At 33.0% G+C, this 16,877-nt stretch overlaps 1 protein-coding gene and 1 pseudogene across 2 annotated transcripts; one reads left to right on the forward strand and one right to left on the reverse strand.

The window, feature by feature from the left end:
• Nucleotides 1–4,769: 4,769 nt before the first annotated feature.
• Nucleotides 4,770–12,880, forward strand: LOC148619176 (solute carrier family 15 member 4-like; annotated as a pseudogene). Its single transcript, XR_015921345.1, has 9 exons — nucleotides 4,770–4,864; nucleotides 5,332–5,387; nucleotides 5,542–5,681; nucleotides 7,449–7,618; nucleotides 8,007–8,203; nucleotides 8,388–8,606; nucleotides 10,795–10,945; nucleotides 11,296–11,438; nucleotides 12,621–12,880. The product of XR_015921345.1 is annotated as a solute carrier family 15 member 4-like (transcript).
• Nucleotides 12,881–13,274: 394 nt separating this feature from the next.
• Nucleotides 13,275–16,476, reverse strand: LOC148619177 (uncharacterized). Its single transcript, XM_088578800.1, has 3 exons — nucleotides 16,408–16,476; nucleotides 14,588–14,726; nucleotides 13,275–13,971 (listed from the first exon to the last, which is right to left on the reverse strand). The coding sequence occupies exons 1-3, from the start codon at nucleotides 16,412–16,414 to the stop codon at nucleotides 13,323–13,325; spliced, it is 795 nt and encodes a 264-aa protein (XP_088434926.1). The 5' UTR covers nucleotides 16,415–16,476; the 3' UTR covers nucleotides 13,275–13,322.
• Nucleotides 16,477–16,877: the final 401 nt, after the last annotated feature.

Genomic DNA, 16,877 nt, shown 5'->3' on the forward strand with positions numbered 1-16,877 from the left:
AGATACCATGTGGTTGCAAAGATCAATTTGAAAGTTACTTAGCATTCATTTTCCTTTCAAATATGCATTGTAGGACACAGGACCATTTAATATGTCAACGAAATTAAAGAGAATAAACCTACTACAAATTATTAAGTAGAGTGAACTAGCTAACACTGAATTTACCTTATTTTAATTAAAAACTACCTAAGCTGTAAGAAGAATCCATTGGCACTACTGTTAGAGTTTAAATCGACTTGTAAGCTTTCCCAAGAGTTATTCGTTGCATATTTGAGTGATAATTCAATATTACACTGGATTCCAAATTTAGATACATTAGATACGTGAATAAAAAATATTAAGCAAGATGATATTATAAATTAATTTTAACGTTTTAAATTATTGTAAATAACCACACATTACTAACTGTTCAGTAGTTACCAGATAATTTCTTGCCTCCTTCGGAGGATGACATATATATGTGTTGTGATTACCAATTGGGTCAATTCGTTCTTATTTTAGGTAGTTATAAAACTTTTTTAACAATATGTATTGAAAAATCATTATGATAAACAAAAAACAGCTCAAGCTGTAAAATATTGACTATTTTCATGAAATTTCATCAAAGTTATCCATAAATATGTTTTCAGTTAAGATATGTTTATGTTTATAAAGAAATCGAAAGTGCTCTGACATAAGATGCTATTTGTTATTATTCTCTTCTTACTTTCATTTCTTATGCTGGTCAAACGATTGGACAAATCAAAGCATATTCTAGTTTTGTCATTGAGTATACATAAAGAAAGTAAATTTGTATGTTTAAACTTTTTATATAAAGGATAAAAATAAAAGGCACAAATCATTCTGATATACCACTTTTTATCTTTCAAACTATTTGTTTTTTTAAGTTTTCCTTGGAAATTTCATCAATGAATTCTCTTCCTATGCAAGATTGTTTTCTAGTGTTTTCTTTTTCTTAAATACTTAGAGCAAAAAGGTAATACATGTAGTCTGAATCAAACATCCGCAATAATTAATCTGTGTTTTTCAAAGACCTTCCTTCTACAACTTTCCTTCTCCGAAATGATACAATAAATACAAAAACAAAAATCAACTCTGCAATATGATTTCTTTAGTTCAAACACATTGGTAAGTAACAATAAACAACGGGATACCCGTCTAATATATCATTTCTTTACCATTCGTTTTACGTGTAGAATTAAATGTATTATACTTCACTTAATACGTTGATTGATTGTTGGGAGTTTAACGCCCGAGCAGCAATATTTCAGCTACATTTAGGCAATGAACATGAAATGGATAATAAAATGAACATGAAATGGATGATAAAATGAACATGAAATAATGATCATGATGAAATGAAAAAAGAGATGGGACACAAGGATAATGGGGTCGACAAATTTTGATCGCCACTAGAAAAAGGGAGGTATGGGTACGGTCGGGCAACTTAGCCTCCTGTGGCGGTTCCTGCTCCTGTGGAATACCACAGCAGGGTTCTTTAACGTGTCAGGAACGTGACATCTTTCCAAACACGGTGCACCACTGGTTTGCGGTCAGGTTTTCCGTATTATAGCCTATCAACCCCAGCATATAACATGCCAGGGGTACCCCATTCCACCACCAGAACCCAGTTGCTCTGAGGACAGAGCGCCCTAACCCCCGGCTAGTGTTTTGAGCACTATTTAATCACCTTTTACGACAAGCTTAGCGCTGCTGCAGGCCTATTCTTTTGACAACCGGACTTGCACGGGGATCACTTAATACGGTTTATCGTCGCTATTTTAGATAAACCAATTTAACGAAAGCTAACGTTATGGAAATTCGCGTCTCTTCCGGATTGATTCCAAACCCCTACATTTATACGTCACAAAGCGTGACGTCATTAAGCGTTTCATTGATTCAAATCACAACCGATTTGGGTACGGACTGCACAAAGAATTTAATCGATAACATGGAAAGTGACGTGCTGAGACTAAAACTACTTCTACCAAATACACACATCGTTTGGATTGACTTACTCATGAGGCGATACTGGCATAATGCGCTCAGAAATGCCGTCTAGGAAGATGGGAGATACATTATCCGGCATACGAATATCCGGGCATCAGAAGGGGATCTCTATAGATGGGACGGAACCCATTTGTCCGATTTAGGAAATTCAATATATCTGAATAACATTCAAGGAAACTCGAATCATTCCTGTCGGTCCCAGTTCCAATAGAATAAGTTTGAACTCATAAACAATAAATATAATGCAAGTTCAACAGGAACTGACAACAAAATGACAAGGCGTTATAATGTTAGAACTCAAAAACAAAAAAAAATGTCAATTCTTGAAATAAAATGTACGTAATCTTTGCATTAAAATAGATAATCATAGTAACAGCATATTGATATGTTCTGCAATAAATAAAATGCCTGTGAACATACACGGGGGAGGATATGACAGGGCGTGTATAGACACGCCCTCGTGGCGAAACCTGGCAAGGTATGGGTCAGGATTTCCAGTATTGTACGTCGGATCAAAATTTTGTACATTCTTGCGTTACCGCAAGAAGTCGGGGTAAACTACCTCATGCCAACCATGAATGCTCGGCTCTTTTCTGTTACCAGTTTGGGCTTCCCTAAATATTAATATATTATTAGCTATTACACTATAAAAAAAATTTGCTATCTGTTTGCTAACATTAATCTTGCTGTATTCCTTTTATTACTGCACCAGAAGGTGATGGCATGCGACCTGGCGTAGTGGATCTCTTGACCTTTATTTCTCTCTTGCCGTTTTGTCTACCAAGAGGAAACAGCATCCATTGATACCAATGGTGCTCAGACTTGCCCTATGTTGCATCGGTATTTCTGATTATCTTGACAGGTTCCGTCAAATCAACATTATACTGTCATTCATCTGTCATTCAGCCTCTATTAGTTGCCCATATTTAACGAGGTCTTTAATTAATGTTAACATCGAATCCTACAGGGGCATCTGAGTATATCCATGTATTTCGTTAGATTTAAATTTACCGTTGTGGTTTTTGTTTTATGGTTTTGTTTTTGTGTGTTTGTTTTGTTTTGTTTCTTATTTTATTTTTGTCTGTATTTGTGTGGTCTTTGTTTGTTTTCTTAAGGACTGTCGCTCATTTAAAACTTCATTTAAACTTTCATTTGTGGCAACATTCCTTCAACTCCTGTGTATGGAGTGTTCATATCACAACTCATACGCTATGCCAGAGCTTGCCGTAACTACACAGACTTTCTGTATCGCGATAGAAATCTAACAAATAGGCTTCTGGAACCGGGTTATGTTGCTACAAGATTGAAGTCATCACTACAAAAGTTTTATGGCCGTCATCATGAACTTGTGGATCGTTACGGTGTATCTATCTGCGTCATGAAAACTCATTTATTCAACATGTCATAGTTTTCCTTCCCTCTTTCGTCTACCCCATTCTTGACTTTTTATGAGCAACTTAGCGGGTGTTTCTAGAAAAAGAGGACGTTTACCGTTGCACCTGGTCCATGTTTCCAGTTTTTAGTTGAGTCCGAGTTGCTCATTTGCTTTGGTTGCTTTGTGTGTGTGATTTTAGTTGCTGTGTGTTCTTTGTTGTGTGTGTCTGTTTTCCATGTTTGGTCTTTGTCCCTGGACTGCATTCTTTTGATTACCGCTATAACCTTGGTTCCCATGATTACTCTTCGACATTTCCCTTTTTACTTCTTGCGAGTGGGATCAATTTTTATTAATCATTCATTTTATGCATAAAAACAAGCTGATGTACGATAATGATAACACATTCTGAAGAATCAGATATCTTTTCTCCCGAACTTATTCTTTAGCTTAATGAAAAGTTTGTTTCCTTTGAAGATAGTTTTCCCCAATTTTACTAGCTGATACTTGTTTTTTTTTTTTTTTTTTTTTTTTGTTAATAGGCAAACAATATTAAAAACATGTCTTATGACAAGAGAAATTTCTTTACATAAAACCATTAGATTAAATATGAAAGTGTTCAGATTAATTTACTGGTCACGAAATCTTTAGTAACTTGTCTATGAACTAACTTTATATATTAGTGCAATGTGAGAGAGTAAACAAGGTACCCATATATTACAGCGGAAATCAAAAGAATGTTATCTAGATATTAAGACTACACAAGGAAAACAGACACACACAACAAAGAACACGAAAATACAAAATATTACACAAAGGAACAAAAAAAAGTGAAAACAAATCATTAAAATTTCAATTAAGATTCAATTCTTTGTTTGAGGCGCTTACCATGGCGGTGCACCTGGTCCATTCTCCCAGTTTTAGTGGAGTCTAATGGGATGAGGCAACTCTATCGTCTTACATTATTATGTAGATACATAGCATGCACGGCGAGGATCAACGAGAACGAAAACGGGGGTGTTTTTATCAAAAATTAGGAATGAATTAAATGTGGGAAACAATTAAGAAAAGTTTTTGATAAAACACCCCTGTCCTCGTTCTCATTCAGATTCCTTATCATTTTCTTATGTGTTTTATATATACATATATATATATATATATGCTTCGAAATAGATCAGAATAGATATACGACCTTATACGTGTTATTGATATCTTTTTTAAACATTAGGTATAGGTGCAACAGTATCTTATGATATACAGCGTACCTGTAAAATACCATAAGCTGACAAAAATTGTTTATCTCATCTGTATAAAAATAACTTATTGCTATACTGATAATAATCTTACAATTGATAAATCTTAATGTTTTTGTTAGATGCATTGTAATGAAATATACACAATAACAGATGGATCGAGATGAAATCAAACAACCAATATTAGCGGAATATAAGGTTCAAACGAATATTGAAGATGCTGATGAAGGTGAATAACTAAAATGTAATCAAGAGTTGTATTTCATTTTATTTTATTTTATTTTATTTTATTTTTTGTATTTAATGAAGGTAAACACAAAACTACTTAAATAATAATCACAAATCGGAGGTATATATCACATCATATTACAAAGTAAATAATAAACCGAAAAATGAAAGCAGCCACTTTGTTCCTTACTTGGTACGGTGATTTCAATGTGAAAAGGTAGGTCAAACCAAGCTCTAAGGATAGCCAAACCTCCCACCTCAAAAGTGGTCATAAGGGTTCCGATGTAGGAAAAAATGTAAACAAAAAATAGTCATCGTAAGTCATTTGGCGTACTATACGCGTGTAATGATAAATTTGGTTATTAATTATTTATACTTATAAGAATATTTTGGCGTGACTGTTCAAAAGTTAAGAGTGAAAATTTTATGTTTGGTAAATTCAATTTTACAAATTCTCAACCCTTTTAGGTCTTGTAGCTGTCGACTACGAAGCATGGTTTGGACATGGAAATGGAATTTCTGTGGTCAGTTGATAACTATTATCACTGTTAGTTATTTATCATATTTATATTTATGCAAATATCATGCAAAATGAGGTCAAAGATTTTTTTTGTCACATAAGATATTTCAAATTGCACAAATTACATATAAACATTGATTATTTTACTTACATTTCAGAAAACACGTCGTGGCTTCTTTTTATCATCGCTGGTTTTGATAGCCATTGGCACTGGAGGTATTAAAACAAAAGTTGGGCCTTTTGGAGCGCAACAAGTAGAATACCTTGGTAAAAATGCAGTTCAATCTTTCTTTAACTGGTATGCTAAGTAGCAAATAGGAAAGAAATTTTGTAGGCACTATTTTGTTGAAGTTTTTTGAACCAATAATTTAATTGACAATGGTCATTCCTTGCTTTTTTTATTTTTGAATGCAAATATCTGTGCTACAATAACAATGTATAATAAAAGGTTAAAATCATAAACCGTTAAGGTACCCGGTTTTAATTGAAACTTGAAATAAGTACCTTTTCAAAAGGTCGTTCACAAATCATACTGCCACAGTGTGCACAATATTTCAATTATATAGATGCCATGTATGTTTTATGAAACAGTGGCTTCATGATTATATGAGTAAACATGTGAATTCTTAAAGTAAAAGTTATCGGTAGATTATATCCGATAACTTAATATACTTTGGCGTACTGTTAACATCAGCTTACTCGTCATCATATGATTATTTCAGATAGCGATGAACTTTGAAAAGGACTGTCACGATTATATATTTAGATAGCCCAGTTACTCAATGACCAGCTGTTACCCGTCTTTTTTGTCAGATAAGCCATCAACTATCGTCGGTGCAAGGCCATGAGAAAGTAAACTTTAATATCAATAAAAAGCTCTATTGAATAGTTTGTCAATCTTTAAAACTGAAAAATGATAGAACTTTTATATATTTTTTCTTATATGGACGTTTTGTTGATTTTTTAAAGATACGCATTATTGCATCAAGTTTTCCATCATAACCCTGTAATGGTGGTGCCATCATAATCCTGCAATGTTTGTGTCATCTTAGGTCTGCAGTGGTGGTACCATCATAGCCATGTAGTGCTAATGCTATCTTAGGCCTGACACTGTAAATTTTAATAAAATAATTATTTCATCATGTTTATCATTCCATCATATACTAAAAAAGCTTGATTACCAGAATTTTTCCTTGGGACGCAGGAATACCAGGAAAAAAAATTAATACAAAACTAAATGACTAAACTGTGAGCAGAACGACAACCATTAAACATGAAAAAGCAGTTTAAAAGACATAATGATAATGACAGTCATATATAGTTAAAATTAAATTGAAACGGCAAAATATATTTTAACATTAACGAGTAAATGACAAGTTTGTAAACAATATTATTATGAATAAAGTTGTTGATAATCTCTTTATCTGCCTGTTATCTGTTAAGATTGTAAAACATACTTACATAGTTATAAATTACCAACATAATTTGACAATTCAGTGGTTATTACGGAGTATTCGTAATGAAAGTAATATTCTGCACATCATCGATAATTATTACCACAAATATATGAGCTTGATTATTTAACTGACCATTCTGTTCCTTTTTTAGTCATTAGAAGTGTATTTTATTGTGGTATCGTTTTCTTTGAAATGCTGATACTGTAATCGTTCATAATCATTGCTGCATGTGGCATGATAGTTTACAAGAGAAATATTATCATAATTTAATTTTGAACGTGATGTCATCTTTGAATGGCCTTTAATTCTACATAAATACATTTATTTTCTACCACGCAGTGATATCAAAACTACAATTTTTAACATAAACCTACGATTTCAACTACAATATATACTGATTTAAATTATCAAATTTTGTTTTGTTTAATTGAACATAACAAATATATGATGCATACACGCTTCGAGTGATCTCTACATCATAATTGTGGAAGTTATACCTCCATATACATGAAAATTATATTTATTGGCTAGACTGAACACATTTTAGATCGAAAATTTCAATAACAAGGATTTAGTTACTCCTTTATGTATACCACTTTATAATTTAGGTTTTATTGGTTTATAAACGTTGGAGCTATCATAGCATACTCAGGTGTTGCAGCTGTACAACAGGATGTAGGGTTTGATGTTGGATTCCTGATTTCATTAATCAGCATGATTTTGGCACAAATTCTGTTTGTTTTCAACAAGTCTAACTATGTTAATAACATGTCAGAAGGTAAATGAAAGACAAAATTATGTGTCGGTAAATCTTGAATTTGATAGTGCTTATTATAACTATAAAACTTTTATGAAAAGATAATAGTCGACTTCCGAGTTATGTTTGTTCCGAAAATTTCGTCATTTTAGAACTTACTTGCGCCAAGTGACTTCTGAAAATTTTGCTTATGTACATTTCATATATACATTCTCATTTGCTTTTGTTGCTTTGTATGTATAATTTTAGTTACTTTATGCTCTTTGTTGTGTATGTCCGTTTTCCATGTCTGGTCGTTGTCCCTGGATTAAATTATTTTGATTACCGCTATAACCTAGGTTCCCTTGATTACTCTTTCAAAAATGGGACGTATAACCGTATTATCATATCATTTCACATATTTTTTTAGGAAGTATTCTGAAAGACTCAGTTGGAGTCTGCTTTGCAACTAAATGTCAAGGGTTTGATAGAACTTGAAGAGAAAATGGAGGGCAATACAACAATGAACTGGTCGATGGTGTCAAGGTTGTTTTTATAATATTGCCGGTTTTCTTCCTTGTTATCATGTATTGGGCAATATACTCACAGATACATATAAAACTGTAAGTTAAGGCCGTTCAGGGACTGTAATTTGTGTCAGTTTTTTTTCACAAATTTGATCAATTAAATAACTAAGACTTTTTAAGCGTTAATTAAACCAAGATTTCTTGGATCCTTTATAGTTACATATTTCTTCATTTTTAATTTTGAATGTATATTTTCAATGATCGACGTTTTCGTACAATTTCAGATGAGTACATCATTCTATCTTCAAGGAGAGCGTATGAACATAAAGGTCGGTTCTGGACATGTTCCAGTCGCTGTGCTTACTCTGTTTGATACAATTATCATTATAATACTAATACCAATAATGGAATCCCTTGTCTATCCATTATTAGAAAGGATGAATAGGTCTCCGTCACATCTACAGAGAATAGGTATAATTATTAGAAAGGATGAATAGGTCTCCGTCACATCTACACAGAATAGGTATAATGTCAAATAAACAATATGATGCTCTCTTACTTTGTTCCAATTTTGGGGTTTTTTTTGTTTTTTTTTTTTTTGGTTTTGTTTTTTTTTTTTTGTTTTTTTTTATTTGATTTTCTTTTTTTTTCTTTTGTTGTTGTTCTATTATTATTATTATTATTATTATTATTATTATTAAAAACTTGCATCCCAGATGGTTGCTAAGTCCAATTGCTATTCGCATTAAATGAATCATACTTGTTCCAGACCTTATGATTGGACAGTCCGGACTACATGCGTATTTAATTATAGTTTAAAGTGAACTGAGTGTGAAATTCCGTGTCAAATATTTCATATAAAGTTTACACTCCAATTTTTTAATCATTGTTTTATTTGTATAAAAAGGAATCCCAGTGTGGTGTTTTAAAAAAAAAGATTAACAAAATATAAGAGTACATTGAACCCTAATTTTGATAACTTTTTCATAAATAGATAATGAAGGTAATTTATATTTGGACTTTGATGTAAAAAATACAGTATTTATATTTGCTCTTCTGTAACTTTTTTAATTATGTGTCTTTGTTTCAAATGTAAAGCAATTTACCGTATAAGATTATCAGTCAATATATAGCTTGCATAATGTCGAAAACCCCAGGTTCATATAGATATACTAGTACTCATATGTTCTAGGCCTCTCGGGGACTGTCCAAATACTAATATTGTCTTAAAATATAAACAAAAAGAATATGAATAGAATTCTCATGATCCGGGAAAAGACAAGTGTATACATAATATATATTATTTTTATTTTACAAAAACCCACCGAATATACTTTTATTTTTAGTTCAAAACACAGTTACAGAACACATAACCAGTCTTTGTCAATCGGGAGTTCCGATATAAAAATTGTGTAGATTATGTGTGAAATTGGCACTTTGTAAGAGTGATCCCTCTTGGTTTGGTTTATTTTAATGGGAGATGAATGTATGATTTCTCAAAATTACAGACCAGTGTTACGTGAAAATATATCATATGTAGACTGAAAAAGCATCGTTTGTTTTGTGGGTTTTTACACCATAAATCACATATACCGAAGGAATTTGATATGGGCTGGTACGTAAAAGAAGACGCAAAAGCTAGAAGCTAAAGAATAAGTGGTAAACTCAGATTCTACTTACAACCGGGAATATGGATCGAATAATATCAACAGGGTACGCTTTCTTTGTTTTTCTAGAAATACCCGCTTTAAATATGATATTAAACCAAAAAAAAGAAAACTCGTGGAGATGGCAACACAGCAACGATCAATGCGATTATGACGTTGACCGTTAAACTTTTAAAGTGATAAATTTAGTCTTGTAGCGACATGTTCTCGTTTCAAGAGTTTATTTGTAAGAAGTAAAGCACAAATAATCATGCAGCATCGATCGGCTGTGGCTTCACGTATGAGCTGTGACATATAAACTCCTTACACATGGTTGAAGAAATTTTGCCAAAGAAAAATGGAACATTGAAAGTTTTCAATGAGGTGTTATATCATTTATCACAAAGTTTGGGTTATGAGTCCTTCGATGATCTATAAAAGTCGGTCGAGATATGAAGCAGACCGCTTAATGTGTGTAGTGCGTTTTTATAACTTCAGGTCCTTTGAGGAAAAACTTTTGAACATGCAAAAATGCTAGAACGCCAATTCAAATAGCTACAACTGGTGGAGAAAAAGAACCTAGCTAGCCAAATGAAGGTTGTTATGAAATCTTCCTCATAAGAGTGAGGGAACAGACAGACGACCAGGGGGCACAATAAGTCATCATTGGTAGTGTGACTGTCTGTGGACAAATATGCTGTCAATACAAAATTCCAACACTTGCCAACTTATTTGGTGTATTAACAAGAAAATTTAGATTATTTCAAACGAAATAAGAATTATTCTTGCCAGTTGATATATATTTATTTATGGGTGCTATCCTTTTTTAATGACAGCGATTTCTGATATTTCTGAATTGCCGACATAGAACTAGTGCGAAGTGTTGAAAAATCGAAGGTCGTGATGTTTGATATTGTTGTATTTGAATAATTGTCCAGAAAAACCGAGATTTGGTTTTTTTTTTTAGAATCCGCATAAAAGTTATACCAATTCGCGGAAAAACATGTGTCACAATACGACAGAAAACTAGTTTTGGCCACTGAAGGAATGGATACGAGTTATCAGGAAGGAAAACATATCAATAATAAACCAGAATCTGGCAGGAGATCAGTTCAATGCATCAACACTTACAGTTTTTGCTCAGAATCCCCAATATGGTTTAATAGGTGCAAGCGAAGTTTTCACAGGTATTTCAGGTAATTTAAATTTAAGATTTTACAAACCTCTATCGTCTATTTTGAGAGTGTTTTGTTCTTTATTCTCATCGTTACGTTATTGGTATGGTTTTGTTTTATCTTTTCTATCCCTTTACACATCATTTCAAGTGTGCAATATGTGTGATGTGGCCATGTATTTACGCATGAAATTATGTTCATGGATGATTCTGGTATATTATTAAAACAGATTTAAATACAAAAGGAGTCATTTGAATGTTTACTGCTCGATGATGTAGAAGATTTCAGCACATTAAGACTATCGCTGATTTTAAAACAATGCAAGGTTGCTTGAACTTCATGATAATCAGTATGTTTATATTTTTCAAAAGGACTAGAATTTGCCTATTCCCAGGCTCCAGATTTTATGCAAGGTGTATGTATGGGGTCTTCCTGGCAACATCAGGTGTCGGTAATTACGTTGCAGAACTGATACTAGAAATTGTAATCGCAGCAACCGGGTCAGAACCCCCTAGTATGTAATAATGATTATGATATATTTTATATAACAGGTCATGATAGAATAACGAACATACCGTTCGATATATCATGCCATGAGCAATACACGTTTGAGAACACACAAACTGACAGAGATAAAAATGTCAAAAATAAGAAAATAATAAAATTGACTATTTTTAAATTCGATTTGGACTGATTGTTTGTATTACAATTGTATGCATAATCGTTCTTCTTCTAGAAACACCCGCCAATTCGCTCATAAAAAGGCAAGTTCTGGGTAGACGAAAGAGAAAAGGAAAACTATGACACGCTGAACAAATCAGTTTTTTTCATGGTGCAGATGGATACATCGTAACGATCCACGAGTTCATGATGACGAACATGAAACTTTTGTTGTTATGACTAATCTTGTAGTAATGTTACCCTGGTCCAGAAGCTTAATTGTAAGAAGTATTGTCTATTCTTAGAACTTAGTTTTCGCAAAAAGATATGTTCAACCCTAATCGTATCTCTACAAAAACACCAATTCATTTTGTAGTATTGCACTACATTGAATCTTGCCTATTTAGAACTACTACTTGAATTGTAGTGACAGATTATTTCTAATGCTGGTAGTTTTTATGGCATTGCCATTATTTAATATGTTCTGAGCTTCCTTTCAGTAACCACGAGCATTATTTAAGTGGCTATTTCATTTTGTCTTTATTTTGTGGATGTTGAGGTATTTAATGGAGAGAATTGGGTGCATTATTGAGTTAAAATTGTGTGTTTGTGTAATGTTTCAGTTATTTTTTTACCTTACATAAATAGTTGGGAGGTTAAGGCCTTATAATACTAGTGAAACCCTACTGCATATTTCATGCGCCCAAAAGGAACAATTAATTAAACACTGTAATAATTTCGTCATTTGAGTTTTGAAAAAAAACATACATTATCTGTACCTAGAGAAAGGTATTGTTACCTGAATTTACCATTTTTCTCGAAATATCAGTATTTAATTTAAATCTTTAATCTACCTTTCAGTTGTTGATAGGGATCTCGTATGTAAAGATTAAGATACACATTTGGCTGTTATAACAAAGGAAAGGCTTACTGAACAAATTTAAGCAATTATTGTATTTGTTGTGGAGCTTAACCAGTTAAAATTTGATAATACTAAGCATTTCAATTCTTTTATCAAAATTGTTTCATATTTTAGACTCTTGATTTCCAGACGAAATAAATGATGGTAAAATGGAGTATCTATTTTTCCTACTGGCAGTTTTAATGGCACTGGATTTCGGCGTTTATTTCGTTGTTGCATACTTTTATAAGTACGGCGACTCCGATCATAAATCGAAGCCAACTGACGTAGGTAAAAAAACTGGTGTTATTAATGTTAGCGTTGAAATACCGGTATCAGATGATACAAATGCTAGATTTAATACCGACAATCAAAATGTTACAACAGGAATATAATCTTAATATAACAATTCAATATTTTTGTGTTAGTTTTTTTTTCAGATTAAATCTCTTTGCAATCCTGGAAGACCCCTTGGCTTATTCAATTCAATAAGATCAGAACTCGTGCACAATCGACAATAATAATCTTCTTTAGAAAAAATGTTTTGCTATGCCGTCACCAAACTTAAATGTGTGATGTTCAGCTTCATATATCTACTAAATGCATTAACATTTTGTAAAATTATAAAATGTATATCGCTTTAAAGTAACCTATGAGTTAAGAAGTGACCATTGATCGTACAAACACACACATAACAATAAAGTGATTTCCTACAAAACTATTGACATATACTAATTTTCCTTATGGTTCCATGTTTTTCACAAGGTACAAACAATAAAAGCAAATGGCTTAATTTTTGGATAAAACATAAGTCTCGTGAATTTATTTGTCACTAAACTATGCTCTAAAATTATTGTAATAATGGCCAAGTGTTGTCAGAGTGGGTGAATCTGTATTCAGTAAATTAACTGCGGGTGTAACCCAATCAGACTTCATGGTTCTCGTCGCAAACCAGGCATATCTAAACACAAAATGGGCAGATTCAAGCTGAGGCAAAATCTCTTTCATAAATTTCAGCTGTTGGTTTGGATCAGTGCTGTGGGGGCAGGAAAATTCTGTTAGCCATATTGGTCTACGAAATTTTTGCCATGCCTGACGCAAAAAATTCATGACGTAGGAGGCGTCGCAATTATACTTGTGAACGGCAACGTGGTCGACCCGACAACCCTTGCAGTGATGGAAGAATTGTACTAACCAATTTAAATTTGTAACAGCTGGACTGACGAGAATTTTACCAGCTCCATGTGGTTCAATATCATTCTTCCAATGTTCAGCAGCAGCTGCAGGGGTCATGTTTGCTTGGCTGTGATGGTCGGGTTCATTATAGCCTAATAGATACTTGGCATTGGATGGTATACTTTCTAAAGTAATAGGTCCATCCCAGCGTTTCAAACCCCACACCATAGGTACAAATTGGTGGTTGCCATATGGGCCTGTGCAGTTATGTTTATCGTGTAACTTGTCAGCAGTCTTGAACCAATTATACCTACAAATTAAATCTTTGTCAAATCAAAATATTTTCTATTATGGAAGATAAGCTATTACATTGACTTTCCATTTAAAATTAAATCTCTTCTTATTGGGAAAAATATTAAAAGTGTTGGATTCTATATGTACAGATGTAAACATGTATTATGGTATTTTTTTTTTATTATTTTTTTAGCCAATCTAGATTTACCACAGTTAAATTATCTGGACTACAGAGGTGCCACAAAATAGAGGACAAATTGCATATAGTAACTGTCAAAATCATAGGTTCTTTTCAGTTTAGGTAGATCATACCTATTACGCGACGAATGTTTTGTCGAGAATCTTAAAATTCATATGGAAATGTATTTTAATAATAAATAGATTATGATATGATGTAAAATGTTATGTTTAAATCAAATTGAATATTTGATTACGTGGAAATATAAAAGGCAAAATGACTAACATTTGTAGTAAAAGAGCTATAAGACTTTTCTAAAGAGAGAACAAAAATCTGAGAACAAAAGAAAAAGACAATAACAAGGCGTTTTATTCGGAACTGAGAAAAAAAAGTACTTAGTATATGCAATCGGACAACAACGAATATGAATGCAGTAAGACAAAAGTTTACCAACCACCAATGAATGTGAGTTAAGGCCTGCTCGTCTCCACAATGATAGTGTCTACCATTGCTTGTGGCCACTCCTTTCTTCATTGAACCATGGACCACGCCTACAGCCAGTAGACATAGCAAATACAGATACCAGCACAAAACTGCAAGATAAAAAACAAGAACACACATCCTTCCGACTTAAAATAATGATAATTAGTTCCGTAATAAATGTTAAAAATGATGACAATTAGTGGTCTTAATTCAATGTGGATCCTGAAAAATTCGAAAGATATTTTGAAGACCCTCAATTCAAGATTATTATCAGAATATAATAGCATTAAAACCTATGATTTTTCAACACTGTATACTTCTATTCCCCCATACTCAGTAAAAATCCCGACTCAAAAACATTATACATCGTTATTTCTCCAAAAAAGATAGTACACCTAGATACAAATATATAGTTCTTGGTAGAGATTCCTCTCATACTTTGTAAAAAATAATTCCATATCACCTTCCAAGTATACAAAATGCTGAAATTTTTTATCGACAACATGCGGTGGATGCGTTTTTTTTTTTTTCAACAAACGTTCGATATTCCAATGGGAACAAATTGTGCTCCTCTACTCGCTGACCTATTCCTTCACTCTTTTGCGGCTGACTTAATAGCTGATCTGATCCGAAAGGAAGAACATCGTTTAGCTATATCTTTTAATCTCAGCTATATAGATGACGTATTATCGTTAAACAATCCAAGTTTCGAGTATTTTATACCTTGGATCTACCCTAAAGAACTTTTCATTCAGAATTTTCAACTTTCCTTTCATCTTTGGCAACTTCCCTTCGGCACCTGCGTATCACAACAATGTGTTATGTCAGAGATTGCCATAATACGCATACTTTTTGTATCGCGTTAGTCTTCTTACAATTCGGCTGCTGGAACAGGTTTATGTTGCTACAAGATTGGAGTCATCACTACAGAAGTTTTATGGTCGTAATCAACTCGTGGATCGTTTCGGTGTATCTATCTGCACCATGAGAACTGATTTGCTCAAGGTGTCATAGTTTATATTTCCTCTTTCCTCTACCCCGGACTTGACTTTTTATGAGCAACTCGGCGGGTGTTTCTAGAAAAACAGAGGCCGCTTACCCTACCGGTGCACCTGGTTCCTGCTCCCAGTTTTCAGTAGAGTCCGAGTTGCGCATTTACTTTTGTTACTTTGTTTGTATTATTTTAGTTACTTTGTTATTTGTCGTGCTAGTCTGTTTTCCATGCCTGGTCTTTGTCCTTGGATTGCATTCTTTTGATTTCCGCTAGAATCTTAGTTCCCTTGATTACTCTAATTAACTTACATATTAACTCAGTGACAAGCGCTAGAGATTTTGCTTTCACATTGTCTCTTAAAATTTTGGTGCTGTTAGTCGTTAGTTGTAAAGACAATGATTACTGCGAATACTGACATGTATCCACTGATCTCTGATTTTGAATACCGACATAAATGTATGGCCCGATTTCTGAGGAAACATACGTTAATAAGCTACAAAGTTGTACAAAAAATAGACAGTCGTTCAAAATATCATCTTCAACCATGTTTTTTATGGAATGTCTACATTAATAACTTAACTGATTGGTCTTATTTGCAAAATTTGTATTCCGAAAGAAAATATACTCTCACCCTAAAATGAGTATTTTTCGACATTATCATGTCCTAAAAGTCTTTAAAAAAACGTTTGACAAAAACGAAGACTAATTAGGTTTAAAGTTCAATAAAATGGAGTGGTTTGAATATTCAGGTATTTCCAAAACGTTTTGGTTAGGCTATCTTTCTTATTATCCCTTACCTCGCATTGCTTTGTATGGAACTAATGTCAGATATAATGTATATAATAAAACTGACCCTACCTGTTATCTGTTCTGTTATGACATAATATGGTGTCAAGTGGTCTCATTCTACTTTACCGTTCGTAGCATTCCAGAAAGTCAAGTGACAGTAGCAATTGTATAAGTCTTTCAGAATTGTTCTAATTGTCTTTACATAAACGATAATCGTTAAATGCTCGAGATAAAAGAGACAACAGATACAATTTGTTCTGCATCTGTGGACCTACATTTCGAATTTGACAACAGTGTTTATCTCAGATTTATGATGAAAGATGACTTTGATTTTAAAATTGAAATTTTCTCTACCTGTGCAGCAATATACCTTCATTTTTTTATATATCAGTCCTTGGATGAAAAAGTCTCAATTTCGTCTAAAATAATGTTCTTTGTGCTAATATGACCGCTTCGATATGATAGCGTGCAAATGCTA

This window comes from Perna viridis, chromosome 4 (genome assembly GCF_037379345.1).
Source record: "Perna viridis isolate PV_CMFRI_1.1 ecotype Kerala chromosome 4, ASM3737934v1, whole genome shotgun sequence".
Taxonomy (NCBI): Eukaryota; Metazoa; Mollusca; class Bivalvia; order Mytilida; family Mytilidae; genus Perna; species Perna viridis.

Coding starts and splice junctions, on each gene's coding strand:
- LOC148619177 (XM_088578800.1), bottom strand. Junction 13,972..14,587: donor TTAACTCACATTCATTGGTG/GTTGGTAAACTT, acceptor TTTAATTTGTAG/GTATAATTGGTTCAAGACTG.